The sequence below is a fragment of the Callithrix jacchus genome, chromosome 22 (assembly GCF_049354715.1).
Source record: "Callithrix jacchus isolate 240 chromosome 22, calJac240_pri, whole genome shotgun sequence".
Classification (NCBI taxonomy): domain Eukaryota; kingdom Metazoa; phylum Chordata; class Mammalia; order Primates; family Cebidae; genus Callithrix; species Callithrix jacchus.
In genome coordinates this window covers 16,526,041-16,542,250 of record NC_133523.1, presented here as the reverse complement: position 1 = coordinate 16,542,250, position 16,210 = coordinate 16,526,041, and the positions used below count along the sequence as shown (strand labels likewise).

The following is a 16,210-nucleotide window of genomic DNA, read 5'->3' as shown; positions in this document are numbered from 1 at the left end:
TCTCAATCTCAACCTTGTGATCCACCCGCCTCGGCCTCCCAAGTGCTGGGATTATAGGCGTCAGCCACCGCGCCAGGCCTTTTTGTTTCTTGAGAGAGTCACCCTGTCACCAGACTGAAGTGCAATGGCATGATCTTGGCTCACGGCAACCTCCGCCTCCCGGGTTCAAGCAATTCCTGCCTCAGCCTCCCAAGTAGCTGGGATTACAGGCATGTGCCACCATCCCCTGCTAATTTTTGTATTTTTAGTATAGATGGGGTTTCACCATATTGGCCAGGATGGTCTCGATCTCCTGACCTCGTGATCCGCACCCCGTCAGCCTCTCAAAGTGCTGGGATTACAGGCATGAGCCACTGCGCCCGACTCCAACGTATTTTCTATTGGAAAACAAAACTTTTAGGGATGAATGTGGACTTGTCTCTGTTAAAACTTATAAATTGCTTTTAATGAAAAAAAGACCTCCAGGTCTTCACAAAACTTCGTATTCTCCAAGGATGCCCCATCACAATGCCTGTGAAGCCTGAGTCCCAGAGACTGAGGCCTGAAGCTGGGGACTGCAGGGGGTCACTAACTCACTCGGTCTCCCCATAATCTATAAAACACACCGGGGTGGGGGCCGCTGGAGGACCTCAATCTCTCCCTTCTCCAGGAAGTGGGGCCTATGCTTATTGGCCTCGTGTCCATTAAAGATGCTTCCAGCCCCAGTGCTGTTCTCTGAATTATTAGGGAACACAGGGATAGGGGCTGACTCCCAACGGGGGCCCCAGAAACTCTGAGCTCCCACAACCTTCAAAGGACATCTGCCTCCCTTCTCTGCCCACGCCTCCACTATTAGAGCATTTGATACCACAAGCAAGGAGGGGCAGTCCTGTTCCACAACCTCTCTGGTCCCCCCCCCCCACCTTCTGATTAGTCTGAGGCCTAGGAAAGGGCTAAGATCGCACCTGTGGTTTCAGCTACTTGGGAGGCTGAGGCAGGAGAATTGCTTGAACCCAGGAGGCGGAGGTTGTGATGAGTTGAGATCGCACCACTGCACTCCAGCTTTGGCAACAGAGTGAGACTTTGCCACACACGCACACACACACACACGCACACACGCACGCACACACACAAACGCGCACGCACGCACACACACACACGCACACACACAGACACACACACACACGGAACCAAACCACTCTTCTCCTGGGCTGAAAGATATTTCTCATGTCAGCTCTATGTGGACACAGGAGTTTCTGGTTGGCCTGGAACTGGGCGCAGCTTATCTGCCATTAAACCACTGCACGTGCACTGCTTAGTATCCTATTTGTAAGTAGGTCAGAGCTGGGAAGCAGGACCTTGATCTAAATGGAATGAATGCATTCACAGTTGGAACCCTAGCAGAGGCACTTTTACCATTAGCTTCCACAAACAGAAGACAGATATTTTCTGGAGTTCCTTTAGCCAACCAGGGAGAATGCTGGAACAATACCAGGTGGGTTTCGAAGGATGTATAGGAGTTCACCAGCCAGAATATTTACTCATCAAACCTTCCCTGGCACTCCCCTCTGCTCAGACCACAAAGATAGCTTCCTGGGAGGAAGGTGTGACCCCTTCCTATGAAAACAGGAGCCCAGAGGCTGGGGACCCTGATGCTGCCTCAGTGGATCTGTCTCTGTTTGCCACAGGTGAGGTTGGGCCGGTTCAGTGCATCCCACATGAGCAGCATCTCATAAGGCAGGAAGCGGTGCACCAGCAGCAGGTCACGGTAGAAACAGGGGTCAAAGGAGGACAGGCGCTGTGACGGGACATGGACGCCAACCGTGCGGATGCCGCTGTGGGAGGCAGGCTTGAGTCCCTCGAGCTCCAGACACATACCCATGAAGACATCATCAATGGGGAAGAGGTCTAGGACACGGGCGGCCCGGCGTAGGGCATCGGCCGTGAAGCGGGACAGCAGGAAGCCACCACCCCCACAGTAGGGTGGGTACCGCTCGTTCTGAGTCACCATCTTCGGCACGTAGTACTTGCTCCAGGAAACCCGGATGGGGCCCACATTGCGGATCAGTTGCCCCACGAAGAGGTGGTGGCCAGGGTCATGGCCCTGCAGGTAGGAGACCATATTGTCCGTATGTGCAAAGACGTCATCATCCCCGTTGAGCACGAAGCTGGTGTTGGCACACCTCACCTCCTGCCACTGTAAGAACAGCACCTGCAGACAGGGAGGGCAGGGCATGCCTGCTGGAGGGCTGGAGAAATCGGCCTTGGGCCCCTGTTGGCCACCCCAGCCCAGTAAGCCCAGGAAAGGAAGTGTCTACAGTCCAGCCTGGGTTTGAGGTCCAGTTCTGTGGGGGTTACTTTGGAAACCCCCTCTGTGCCTCAGTTTCCAACTCTCCAAACAGGCCTCATCATGTGCCTCCAGGAGTACTGGGAAAGCGCATGGAGACCATGCTTCATGAAGCATCAAGAAATGCTAGAAAATTGTTACATTTACATTTATTGCTATTCCTTCCAACTCTGCCTGGCCAGGCCCTGTTATTAAACACTCATTTGTGTGAATTTTGTTTGTTTGTTTTTGAGACAGGGTCTTGCTCTATTGCCCAGGCTTGAGTGCAGTGGCATGATCATAGTTCACTGCAGCCTCGAATTCCTGGGCTCAAGTGATCCTCCCACCTCAGCCTCCAAAGTGGCTGCAAGTACAGACAGGTGCCACTACTCCCAGCTAATTAAAACAAATTTTTTTTTTTAGAGATGGGATCTTGCTATATTGCTGGTCTCAAATTCCTGGCCTCAAAGGATCCTCCCACCTCAGCCTCCCAAAATGCTGAGATTATAAGCATGAGCCACCCCTCCTGGCCTTTGGGAGATTTTTTTTTTTTTGAGATGGGAGTTTTCACTCTTATTACCCAGGCTGGAGTGCAGTGATGTGACCTTGGGTCACTGCAACCTCCGCCTCCTGGGTTCAAGCAATTCTCCTGCCTCAGCCTCCCAAGTAGCTGGGATTATAGGCATGCACGACCATGCCTGGCTAATTTTTTGTATTTAGTAGAGCTGGTTTCACCATGTTGGTCAGGCTGGTCTTGAACTCCTGACCTCAGGTGATCCCCTTGCCCGGCCTGTGTGATTGCTCACATCTACCTCTCCAATCAAACACTGGGCTTCCCTCCTTGGGCCTGTTTCTCTGTCCTTCTGTCCATGCCATCTCTCCCTCGGCATCCAGCGTAGTGCTGGAGCTTCATGGGTGCTAGGTTCATATTTGTCACGCTGACATTTATCACACACTTCTGTGCGTTTTTTTTTTTTTTTTTTTTGAGGTAGAGTCACTCTGTCGTGCAGGCTGGAGTGCAGTGGCGCGATCCTGGCTCACCACAACCTCCACCTCCAGGGTTCAAGCGATTCTCCTGCCTCAGCCTCACCATGGTGGGAACCTACATGGTAACTCACACGGGCTGGGTACCTGCCTCAGCCTCACCATGGTGGAAACCTACATGGTAACTCACACGGGCTGGGTACCTGCCTCAGCCTCACCATGGTGGAAACCTACATGGTAACTCACACGGGCTGGGTATCTGCTTGCTGCTGGGCAGTGTGCTTGGCGTGCACCTTGAATCCTGAATGCACCCTTAGGAGGTAGCAGTGGTCTTCAATCTTATTTACAGATGAGGGAACAGAGGTTCTCCGGAGAAAACCGTATTGAGTGAGGTCACCCGCAGAGAAATGACCCCTAGCGGCCTCAAATCCAGGCCTGTCTGTACCTCCTATGAGCAGGAACCTGCTGAATTCCCTGTTCCTCCTTGAAAATGTCTCTACTTGTCTTGCTCAACTCAAGGACCTAGGAGGGCTTCTTAGAGCCTCCATTTCCTCATCTGCAGATGGGCAGGATTTTCTCATCTCTCATGGGTTCTTTTTTAAAAAAAAATAGAGATGAGGTCAGGCATGGTGGCTCATGCCTGTAGTCCCAGCACTGTGGGAGGCCAAGGCAGTGGATCACCTGAGGTCAGGAGCTCAAGACCATCGTGGCCAACACGGTAAAACCCCAACTCTACTAAAAATATGAAAATCAGCTGGGTGTGATGGCAGGTGCCTGTAATCCCAGCTACTCGAGAAAGGAGAATCGCTTGACCCTGGGAGGCGGAGGTTGTAGTGAGCTGAGATCGCACCACTGCACTCCAGCCTGGGTGACAGAGCGAGACTCCATAAAACCAACCAACCAACAAACCCAAGGAGACGTATTCCCTGTCACTGCCAAGTTGAGTTGGGTGTCTGGCACTGGTCTGCACGCCTTACAAACGCCATCTCCTGTAAACCTCGCAGCAGGCCCCAGAGGTAGGTGGGACCCATCACATCCCATTTCCCAGGTAAGAAAACTGAGGCACAGAGAGGTGAATGAACTCCTCCAAGGTCGAACAGCAAGTAAGAGGCAGAGCTTGGATTCAAATCCCATCATCGGGCTGGAGCTCTGTGCTGGTAACCAGGGGGAAGCTCAGCTGCCCTTCCCTCAGCCTTCCCCAGGAGAAGACGACTTTGGGTCACAAGGCTGGTGGGGATAGCCCAGGGGCAGAATGGGGCATGATGGTCCCCTGGGTCCCTCAGGAAGGGGTGGTCATTTGGACAAGGACAGGTGCCCCTATCAGGTGACCTCAGCCCAGCGCACCTGCTTGAGTGTGAGGTTGAAGAAGGTGTCGTGGAAATCCCACTGTAGGATGTCTCCGTGAGTCTGTGCCTCCAGCTCCAGCAGCCGGTTGACCTTGCGGGCCTCGTGTGGGTTGGAGGCTGTACCCACCAGGAAGAGGAGGCGCAGCTGCAAACCCTGCACCTTGCGCTCGCGGCCCCACGTGCGCCGCAGCAGCTCACGCCGCTCGTAGTTGCTGGGCGAGGACTTGATCGCCAGCAGCAGGAAGACCGGCTGCGCGCACTTAGAGGGGGGCGGGTCCTGCAGCAGCGGAAAGTCGCGGCAGTGTTTGTACAGCAGGAAGTCCTGAACCTGCCGCGGCTGCCCCGCGAAGTCCGGGTGTGCAGCCACGGAGGTGTTGGCGTGGCACGGGGCGCGGGCTGGGGGGGTGGGCGGAGTGGGCCCGGCCAGGGTCTTGGGGGTCTCTGGTGGCTGCTCCCGGACCTCGTAGGTGGGTGGTGACTCTTGCAGAGTGAAGAGGAGGAAGAGGAGGAGGGTGAAAACACCGATGGCCAGAATGAGGGTGCCACTGGGCCGAAGGTGCCAGAGATGCCTCATCCTGGCCAGCCAGGGTCTGGGGTCAGCCTGAGGAGCCCCCTGGGCAGCTCCTGCGGAAAACAAAACTCATTGAACACTAGCCATGAGCAAAATGCTTCCTGTGGCCCCCAACACCTGGTGGCATCTGTACGGTTGCTCAGGTTGGCAAACTATTGAAATTCATCCCCCAGCTAATCCCTCTGCCCCTTGCAAGACCCACTGCAAAGCACTCCAACCCCGAGTGGCTCTGACAGGTGCCCTGCGCCCCACCCCCACCCCGCCCCGCTGGGGATTATTTTTATTTTTATTGTTTTTGAGACAGGGTCTCTCATTCTGTTGCCCAGGCTGGAGTGCAGTGGTGCGATTTCAGCTCACTGCAGCCTCCATCTCATGGGTTCAAGCGATCCCCCTGCCTCAGCCTCCTGAGTAGCTGGGATTACAGGTGTGAGCCACCATGCCTGGCTAATTTTTTTTTTGTATTTTTAGTAGCAACGGGTTTGCTCCACATTGGTCAGGCTGGTCTTAAACTCTCGACCTCAGGTGATCTGCCTGTCTCAGCCCCACGAAGTGTTGGAATTATAGGCGTGAGCCACTGTGCCTGGCCTCTGCCACGGCCTCTCAAAGGGCTGAGATGACAGGTCTGAGCCACCACGTCCGGCCTTTCCATGTGAAGTCTTAGTTTCCTTATTAGGACATGGGGGTGCTGAGATTACCCCTCTCTCTCACACACACACACAGTGGGGCCACAGCTCCCTGTGTGGTGACCGCCTCAGTGACTGTGAGTCCACTGCCCTGGCTGTCTCAATTCCCCACTTACAGACAGGGACGTTAAGCTTCAGCATGGAGCAGGATCAGAACCCAGGACTTTGACAGGTGCAGTCTGCCCACCTCATACGTCCCTCAACCCGGGGTCATTGGGGGATTCCCTGCCCAACGATCTCAGGCCCTCCCAGAATCTATCACAAGGGACTGCGTCAAGGAAGGCACCAAATATCTCTGAAAGGTTAGAGAACCTGGCCAACCTCTGCCACCCGGGGCACAGACAGATGAATATCTGAGAAGATGAATGAGTCCAATCCTGTTTGTTTTTTTTCTTATCTTTTTTTTTTTTTTTTTTAAATGGGGCCGGCTGGTGCGGAATCGAGTCCACGACCTTGGGCACTGAGCACCAGGCACTCAGCAACTGAGCTAACCGGCCGCCCGAGTCCAATCCTGTTAACTGTCGCACTGATTCATCAGCCCAGGAGTGTTTACTGAGCAACTACTATATGCCAGATGCTGGGGATGCAGCCGTGACCAAGCCAGCCCTGTCCTCACTATAATAATACAGCAGAACAGCTTGGGCCACATGGCAAAACCCCATCTCTACAAAAAACACAAAAATTAGGTTGGGCACAGTGGCTTACACCCATAATCCCAGCACTTTAGGAGGCCAAGGCAGGTGGATCACTTGAGGTCAGGGGCCCAAGACCAGCCAGGCCATCTCTACTAAAAATACAAAAATTAGCCAGGTATGGTGGTGGGTGCCTGTAATCCCAACTACTCGGGAGGCTGAGGCAGGAGAATTGCTTGCACCCAGGAGGTGGAGGCTGCAGTGAGCTATGATTGCCCCACTGCACTCCAGACTGGACGACAGAGTGAGACACTGTCTCAAAACAAAACAAAACAAAAAATTAGCAGGGTGGGGTGGCATGTGCTTGTGGTCTCAGCTACTCAGGAGGCTGAGGTGGGAGGATAGCCTGAGCCCAGAAGTTCGGGGCTGCTGTGAGCCATGATCACACCACTGTACTCCAGCCTGGGCAACAGAGCAAGACTGTGTCTCAAAAAAAATTGCTAATGATATTAACAATTAGTGACAGCCATACTAATTGCCACTGAGGCAGGTCCATGGGGGACCTGAGCAACCTAGGAGCGGGGAGGTCCTCAAGGATGACGGGGGTTCACTTGGGCAGAGCAGTGGGGACGGGCATTCCAGGCAGAGGGTGTGCAAGGGCCCTGGGGTGGACCAGATTTAGGGTGTTGGTGGCAGAACAAGGAGGTGATGATGGAGTTATGGGACCTGACTAGGGTGCAGGAGTCGAATGGGCAGGCCAGGAAGAAAGTCTTATTTTCCTGTAAGAAGCAATGGGGAGCCATGGAGGGTCTATGAGCAGGGGAGGAATCAGATTGATTTATACATTTAAGAAGTCCCCTGTGGGCCGGATGAAATGGCTCATGCCTATAATCTCAGCACTTTGGGAGGCCGAGGCAGGTGGATCAACAGGTCAGGAGTCTGAGACCAGCCTGGCCAAGATAGTGAAACTCCATTTCTACCAAAAATACAAAAATTAGCTGGGTGTGGTGGTGGGCGCCTGTAATCCCGATAGTCAGGAGGCTGAGGCAGGAGGATTGCTTGAACCCACGAGGCAGAGGTTGCAGTGAACCGAGATCACGCCACTGCACTGTATCTTGGGCAACAGAGCAAGACTCCATGGAAGAGGGGAGAGGGGAGGTTTAGAAAATAAGATGAAGGGCTGGGCGCAGTGGCTCATGCTTGTCATGCCAGCACTTTGAGAGGCCGAAGTTGGTGCATCACCAGAGGTCAGGAGTTCAAGACCAGCCTGACCAAAATGGTAAAACCCGTCTCTGCTAAAAGTACAAAAATTGGCCTGGTGCAGTGGCTCATGCCTGTAATTCCAGCACTTTGGGAGGCCAAGGTGGGTAGATCACAAGGTCAAGAGATCCAGACCAGCCTGGCCAACATGGTGAAACCCCATCTCTACTAAACATACGAAAATTAGCTGGGTGTGGTGGTGGGCGCCTGTAATCCCAGCTACTCAGGAGGCTGAGAAAGGAGAATCGCTTGAACCAAGCAGGTGGAGGTTGCAGTGAGCCGAGATGGCGCCACTGCACTCCAGAGGAACAGAATATGAGGAACCTCTGGGCAGTGGGAGACTCGGTCCGGTTATCCAGGTGAGAGCTGTTGGCACACCAGGGCCTGTAAACCAGGAAGGCCCAGCAGGTACTGCTTGTGTGTGCTGAGTTTAAAGAGACAGGGTCACCGGGCATGGTGGCTCACACCTATAATCCCAGCACTTTGGGAGGCCAAGGCCGGTGGATCACGAGGTCAAGAGATCGAGACCATCCTGGTCAACATGGTGAAACCCCGTCTCTACTAAAAATACAAAAATTAGCTGGGCATGGTGGCGTGCGCCTGTAGTCCCAGCTACTCGGGAGGCTGAGGCAGGAGAATTGCTTGAACCCAGGAGGCGGAGGTTGCAGTGAGCCGAGATCGTGCCATTGCACTCCAGCCTGGGTAACAAGAGTGAAACTCCGTCTCAAAAAAATAAATAAATAAGCAAATAAATAAATAAATAAAAATAGAGAGACAGGGTCTCACTATGTTGCCCAGGCTGGTCTTGAATTCCCTGGGCTCAAGCCATACTCCTGCCTTCGCCTCCCAAAGTGCTGGGATTACAGACATGAGCCACAGTGCCAGCTAATTTTTAAAATGTGTTTTTTTTTAGCGACAGGATCTCACTTGCTCTGTTGTCCAAGCTGGAGTGCACTGGTGATCAGAGCTCACTGCAGCCTCCAGCTCCTGGGCTCAAGTGATCCTCCTGCCTTAGCCTCCCGAGTTGCTGGGACCACAGGCATCAGTCACCACGCCCGACGCCAACAGATTGATGAAGGAGAGCATCGTATGTTGTCTGCGTATAACAGCGCCTCCCCTGCACTCCTGCTCAAGGTGGGTAAAGAAGCATCACCCCAAGCCAGACATGGTGCAACCAGTGTCCAGCAGTGACGTCCAGGCTGACTCTTGGGGCCCCTCGCCTGCTCGCCCGCTGCCAGACCAGCCAGTCCTGCCTGGAGCTGTTTGCCTTTCACGTGCCAGCGCGATTTTAACATCCTCCAGAACCCACTTCCTCAAATGCACACAAAGCCACTTGTTTTCCTCCGCCGAGAGCCAGAAGCCTCCGCCTGGGGTGCGGCTGCAGGATGTGGGTCCTCTCTGCTGCCATCTTTCCTATACAATCTCTGCCCTCACTCATCTGTGCCAGCTGCACCAGATTCGTGATCAATCCTTAAACATGGCGGGGCGTGGTGCCTCACGCCTGCAATCCCAGCATTTTGGGAGGCCGAGGCGGGTGGATCACCCGAGGTCAGGAGTTCGAGACCAGCCTGGCCAATGTGGTGAAATGCCGTCTCTGCTAAAAATGCAAAAATTAGCTGGGCATGGTGGCATGCACCTGTAATCCAAGCTACTTAGGAGGCTGAGGCAGGAGAATCACTTGAATCCAGGAGGCGGAGGTTGCAGTGAGCTGAGTGCGCCATTGCACTCCAGCCGGGGGACACAGCCAGACTCTGTCTCCAAAAGGAAAAAATACACACACACACACACACACACACATTTAAACACCCAGGCTCAGGCTGCATGCAGTGGCTCATACCTGCAATCCCCACAGTTTGGGAGGCTCAGGCAGGAAAACTGCTTGAGCCCAGGAGTTTAAGACCAGCTTGAGCAAGAAAGGGAGACCCTGTCTCTGCTAAAAACAACAGGAATGCACCACCACACCTGGCTAATTTTTGTATTTTTAGTAAAGACGGGGTTTCACCACGTTGGCCAGGCTGGTTTCGAACTCCTGATCTCAGGTGGTCCACCCGTCTCGGCCTCCCAAAGTGCTGGGTTTACAGGCGTGATCTACCGTGCCTGACCTAATAGTGCCATGAGGAATATTAACAAGCCACACAGTCCTTCAGATGCCAAACACGCAGGGTCACTGACTATTCATGCTTCAATGCTTAGATGATGCTAAGTATTCATGACTCGTTGAAAATCAGTGGTTAATGAAAATTAATCGCCACTAAATATGCAGAAGGGGTTGTCTGCTCAGTGGAATCGGGGGCATTGGGGGCTACATTCTGGACCTGTGTCCTCTGCCATCACTTCCAGGGGACAGTCAAGGTTGGGCCCTTGCCCCAGGTGCAAGTAGCTCCAGGTACCTCTGTCGCAATCTCGGCTCACTGCAGCTTCCACCCCCTGGTTTCAAGCAGTCCTCCTGCCTCGGCCTTCCAAGTAGGTGGGATTACAAGTGTGCACCACCGTGCCTGGCTAATTTTTTTTTTGAGACAGAGTCTCACTCTGTCACCCAGGCTGGAGTGCAGTGGCACCATCTCGGCTCACTGCAACCTCTGCCTCCTGGGTTCAAGCAGTTCTCTGCCTTAGCCTCCTGAGTAGCTGGGATTACAGGCACCTACCACCACACCTGGCTAATTTTTGTATTTTTAGTAGAATCGGGGTTTCACCATCTTGGCCGAGCTGATCTTGAACCCCTGACATCAAGACGTGATCCCCCTGCCTCAGCCTCCTAGAGTGCTGAGATTACAGGCGTGAGCCACCACGCCTGGTCTCAACCCTGTTCTTGTCACTGTCTCTGAGACGATGTGGGGCATGTGAATGTCATCGAGGACCCTGCTGACACCCCCTGGGGCTCGATCTGTCCCCCTTTCACTCCCAGGACTATTCAGAGATGATGGGTGAAGGGGGATGGCACAGTGGGGAGGGGATGTCCTGCCTGACACTGACTCAGAGGTCTCCATAACATGAAGGTAATTCCCCTTGCAAAACTCCCATTTTCCAGATGAGGAAACCGAGGCCCAGAGAGGTCTGCTTCTGAACCCCTCTTCATGGACTCGCAGGCCCGGATACCCCTAACTGGCCTGGTCACCGGCTCTGTCTCCGCCTTGCCTGCGGCTGGAAGGACTGGCCTGTGAGCTGATGTCCTCGAAGCAGCCATGGGGACTCCCGACAGCCCTTGAGGAAGGACATTCTGACCCAGTGACTGACCATCCACAGGACCTGGACCGAGAAGCTGGGGCCACCCAGACCTCAGTATCCTCCTGTATGTACAAAGCTGGGATGGAGGCAGGGCCACCGGCTGGCAGCACTGTTGTGGCTGCCGCTTCTCCAGTTCTCACCAATCCTCAGTTGGGATTTGGATGGAGGCGTGAAACATTCTGAGGCTTCCAAAAGGCAAGGCAAGGGGTGGAGGGTGAGGGAAGCTTCTGGAAGAATCCTGTGTGAATGCATAAGGACTTGACTCCTGGGAAAAGCTAGAGGGTCAAGCGGGGGATGCAAGCAGTGGCCTTTTCTCCAAGTGGCACGTACGGGAAGTGCCAACAATGAGATTTTTTTCTTGAGACAAGATCTCACTCTGTCACCCAGGCTGGAGTGATGCTGCGTGTAATCATAGCTCACTGCAGCCTCCAATCCCAGGGCTCAAGCCATCCTCCCACCTCCGCCTCTGAGTAGCTAGGACCACAGGCACGCACCACCACGCCTGGCTAATTTCATTTTTGTAGAGGTGGGTCTCGCTATGTTGCCTGGGTTGGTCTCTAACTCCTGGGCTCAAGTGATCCTCCCACCACAGTCTCCCAAAGTGCTGGGATTACAGGTATGAGCCACCTCACCTAGCCACAATGAGTTTTTGTTTTGGATTTTTTTTGAGACAGATCCTCGCTCTGTCGCCCAGGCTGGAGTGCAGTGGTGTAATCTCAGCTCACTGCAACCTCTGCCTCCAAGGTTCAAGCGATTCTCCTGTCTCAGCCTCCAGAGTAGCTGGGATTACAGGAGTGCGTCACCACGCCCGGCGAACTGTTTTATCTTCAGTAGAGACGAGGTTTCACCATGTTGCCCAGGCTGGTCTCGAACTCCTGACTTCAGGTGATCTGCCTGCCTCGGCCTCCCAAAGTGCTGAGATTACAGACGTGAGCCACTGCGCCCGGCCACAGTGAGGTTTAATAGCAGCTGCTGTCACCCTTATCACCTGGATACTTGCGACAGCTCCAAGCAAGTGCTGAGCACCTAGTGTATACCACATCTGGGTCTAGGTTTCAAGGACAGAGCCCAGATGATGAAGAGAAACGCTTGTGTGCCTAGGACACCATCACACTAACAGGGGACAGAGAAGTGGCAAACAGGACAATTTTCCAGAGGAGTACATCCTCCAGAGGTGAAGAAACTCCAGGGTGGAAGTTGGGGACACTTACGGAAGGTGGCGTGAGCCCCTCGCCTGTGGAGGAAGCCCAGGACTCTCACTGAGCCTTCCAGAGGGGAACCCAGGGTCCAAGTGGACGATCTGTACGGGGAGGGTCCACACCTTTCCAAGGTCACACAGCCAGGGGTGGTGGGTGGGATTTAAATCCTGACCTGCTGGCCCCTGAGGCTGGTTCCTCCCCAGTTCTTACCAGTTTGGCCTCCCACTAATGATGGGCTGGTCCATTTTTACAAGGAGCAGGTGTTGCTTTTGCAAATACAGGGGGAAGAAAAGAAAAAATCCAATAAACATAATTCTTTAGGTTTACGATGGCCGCCGGACCCTGCTTCAGCAAAACCGTGTGTGTAGCGAGTTCTACGTCAACATATAATCAATATTCGCACCAGAGAGTAGCTGGGTGTGGAAAAAAGGGTGGGGCGGGGCAGGGTGCCACATGCACTTTAGACCTTGGTGTGCTGGGTTTCTAGGTCCCCAGGCTTTGTCGTGGATGACTCATTCATTGTATGTTGCCCTGCTGCAGGAACTGCCCGAGGCACCTGCGTGAGGCTGGACAGGGGCCCTCAGTAAACACCAGTCCTGGTCCAGTGGCTCCTCGAGGGACATCTACGGCTCCCTCCATAGAGGGGGAAACAGGCTGGGGACAGCAGGCCGTGAATCGCAGTTCAACCTCAGACCCTTCCCACGATCCAGGAGTGATGGGAGCACTGAGGTGTTGTGGGCCCCTCCTCTAGGGACTTCCTGGACCCCCACACCCTCAGGCTGCCCCCTACTTAGAGCCTGGAAATATTCGTGATAATATTTCTGTCGTGCAAAGACACATTGTGATCAACGAGAACATAATGAGCGGCATGATCAGGGCTGCAGTCAATATGCCAGCTCCTACGTGCAGCCTGGCCACCATCTGACCGTCCAGACTCTGTATCTGTGCTGGGAAGCAGGGCTGCATTAGCCCCATTTTTATGGAAAGGAAAACTGAGGCAGAGAGGTCTAGAAATACATCTAAGAAAGGTTGGGTGGGAGCCTAGTTCCTGCCTTTAACTCCCAGCTGATGAGACTTCCTTTAGTTTGCCTTGTTGATAGTGAGTTCCCCATCATGAGGAGCAATCAAGCCAAGTCAGGAAGAGGGTCCATAATAGGCATCCTCCCTGGCTCATGGGGTTGGGAGAGCGAGCAAATCCCTGCCTTGCTCTGGGCCTCAGAGGCTGGTGGCAGGAGGAAACATCACCCAGGGAGGCCTTACTTTCTCCTCCTGGGCTGGCCCAGCTTGTCTGCAGTCCCTGAACTCTGGCCTGGGGCAGAGAGGCTCCAAGGCCTCCTTTTGGTTCCCCCACACCCAGAGCACCTGGCAGAAACTGCTACATGCTGAGGGTGTCCAGACTGGAAAAACACCCAGCTGCTCACCTAGGCCAGGAGGGGCCCAACTGCTTGACTTGGGGGCCACACCTCTTCCTCCTGACTCCAAGCCCCATACCAGCCCTGCCTAGTGTCACCTTGAGAACAGGGAAGTGAGAGGAAGTGACGGCCCCCAGGGCTGGCCCCAGAACTAGACAGTCAGGTGACCACCCCTGGGCTCTGAGTCCCGAGTCTAGACTGCAGGAGGCCCTGGCCCGAGCTGAGGGGTACCTCAGTTTCCCCTTGAGAAGTATCCATTTAAAAAAATCAGGGCTGGGTGCAGTGGCTCATGCCCGAAATCCCAGCACTTTGGGAGGCCAAGGCAGGAGGATTGCTTGGATCCAGGAGTTTGAGACCAGCCTGGACAATATAGTGAGACCCCATCTCTATAAACAAAAGCTTTTTTAATTAGCTGAGTAATTAGCTGCTTGGGAAGCTGAAGTGGGAGGATCACTTGAGCCCAGGAGGTGGAGGGTACAGTGAGCCAAGGTCGAGCCACTGCACTCCAGCCTGGGTGACAAAGTGAGACCCTGCCTCTACAAAAGGTTTAAATCTGACCCAGAGGAAAAGGTGGTCAGGATCCTTGGAACAGGAGTGAGTCTGAACAGTGGCTACAGACAGAATTATTATTAATATAATAATGATGGGCCGGGCGTGGTGGCTCACGCCTATAATCCCAGAACTTTGGGAGGCTGAGATGGGTGGATCACCTGAGCTCAGGAGTTTGAGACCCACCTGGCCAACATGGTGAAATCTATCTACTAAATTAGTTGGGCGTGGTGGCACATGCCTGTAGTCCCAGCTACTCGTGAGGCTGAGGCAGAATTGCTTGAACCTGGGAGGTGGAGGTTGCAGTGAGCCAAGATCGTGCCACTGCACCCCAGCCTGGGTGACAGTCAGATTCTGTCTTTAAAAAGAAAAAAAACGGGGTGGGAGTGTAAAAAGAAAAAAGAATTAAAAAAAAAAAAGAAAAAAATATATACATATAATTATGATGACAATTGACTGTCTCTGGACACCCACTGAGCGACCACAGCTCTTACCCACTCAACTCATCCTCGTCAAGGTCCTATGTCCCGAGACCTCCCTTGACATATAGGGAAACTGAGGCTCGGAGACCAAACGTCACTCACCGAAGGGCCCCCAGTGGCCAGCAGTACACCCCATCACAAAAACTTCCTGACTGAACGCTGCGGGCATCCTCATCCCAGCTGGGTCATTGTCCCACCTCACGGAGGGGAAACTGAGGCCGGTTCAGAGGCCAAGAGCAACGTGTCCGCGCTACACAGCCGGGGGCCCTGGCATGCCGCCCAGCACCTGGCGGGCCCCGCAGCACCGGAGCCGCCGGGAGAGGCTGGGGGTCGGCTGCAGTTCCCAGACGCACAGCGGGGACCCCAGTGCCAGCTTGCCCAGACCCTCCCAACCAAGGCGCCAACAATCCCGGCAAGCAGGCCACAGCCGCAGCAATAGCCAGGCGACCTGAGCCGCCTCCGCCTCGGGGGGCTGATCCCGCCCAACCCTGGGAGCTGCGCGGGGTCCCGGGTGGCCAGACGTGGGGGAGGCCTCCTCCCAGACCCAGGTCCGAGCTGGCCTGGGGAACGCCGGGGACAATTAGGGCTGGGTGAGGGCAACCGGGCTCCTGGGACTCGGGGCTCCTGAATGTCCCCACATCTGCGGGGTATGCGCCGTGGAGACCTCAGGGGCTTCTCCAGAGCCCCAACTCCCCCGCCCCCAGACCCCCATCCCGGGGTCCGCCAGATCCTGCGGGGGCTGCAGACACTCACCCCCAGACCACAGTCCCGCCTCTGCCCCTGTGCCGGATCCTCTCCGCCCAGGAACCGAAGACAGTTTGCACCTGAGCCAGCGCTCCCGCCTTCTCCAGTTCCTCCCTCCCACGGGGCTCGCTCCTTCCTGCCTCCCTCCGCCCCCGCCTCCCGCCAGGCCCCTGCTCCCAGCTGGGCTGAGTTTCCTGGTGGCCCAGGCGAAGTTCCCCGCCGGCTCCTCCCTCTCCGGCCACCCCCACCTTCTCCTCTCCGGGCCGGGCTCCAGCCTCTTGCCACCTCGCCGCTCTCGGGGCGCACGACCCCACCCTGGGCCTGGCCCGCTGCTAGGGAATGAGCCCCTCGTGGATGGAGATGATCAAGGGACACATGGCAAGTTCCTGGCACAGAGCCCGGTCAGCGTCGGCCAAGGTACATTCCGTGAAGAAATGACTGGATGAGGGTGGGGGGCGGACGGAGGGGGGCAGGTTAAACCTTGTGGCTTTTCTGCTCTCCGCAAGGGGTTCAAATATTCCGGAAACCAAGGACAGGGCGCGGTGGCTCACTCCTTCGTTTCCGGAGGCCGGGTAGGTGGATCACTTGAACCCAGGAGTTTGAGACCAGCCTGGGCAACATAGTGAGACCCCATTTCTATATTTAAAATAGTCCTAGGACCCAAAAACCTATGCTGTACTGCCAGACATTCAGATGCCACCTGCTGGCATTTGGAAAGGTTCTGAAGTTGAAAATCAGACAGATTTGTAGTGTTCTTTCTTTCTTCCCCCCCCCACTCTCTCATTCAAAAATTGGATTTGTAGTGTCCTTTCTCTTTT

The 16,210-nt window shown here is 54.7% G+C and overlaps 1 protein-coding gene across 2 annotated transcripts; it reads right to left on the bottom strand.

Annotated features, from left to right (window-relative positions):
* Positions 1 to 425: 425 nt before the first annotated feature.
* On the bottom strand, positions 426 to 15,698 carry B3GNT3 (UDP-GlcNAc:betaGal beta-1,3-N-acetylglucosaminyltransferase 3). 2 transcript variants are annotated; one of them, XM_054250643.2, is made up of 3 exons: positions 15,641 to 15,698; positions 4,634 to 5,259; positions 426 to 2,191 (listed from the first exon to the last, which is right to left on the bottom strand). In XM_054250643.2, exons 2-3 carry the CDS (start codon positions 5,207 to 5,209, stop codon positions 1,640 to 1,642), a joined length of 1,128 nt encoding a protein of 375 aa, XP_054106618.1. In that variant the 5' UTR covers positions 5,210 to 5,259; positions 15,641 to 15,698; the 3' UTR covers positions 426 to 1,639. The 2 variants fall into 2 exon arrangements, with proteins under 2 accessions (XP_054106618.1, XP_002761939.1); XM_002761893.6 differs by lacking the exon at positions 15,641 to 15,698 and adding an exon at positions 15,402 to 15,497.
* Between the last annotated feature and the right edge of the window lie 512 nt (positions 15,699 to 16,210).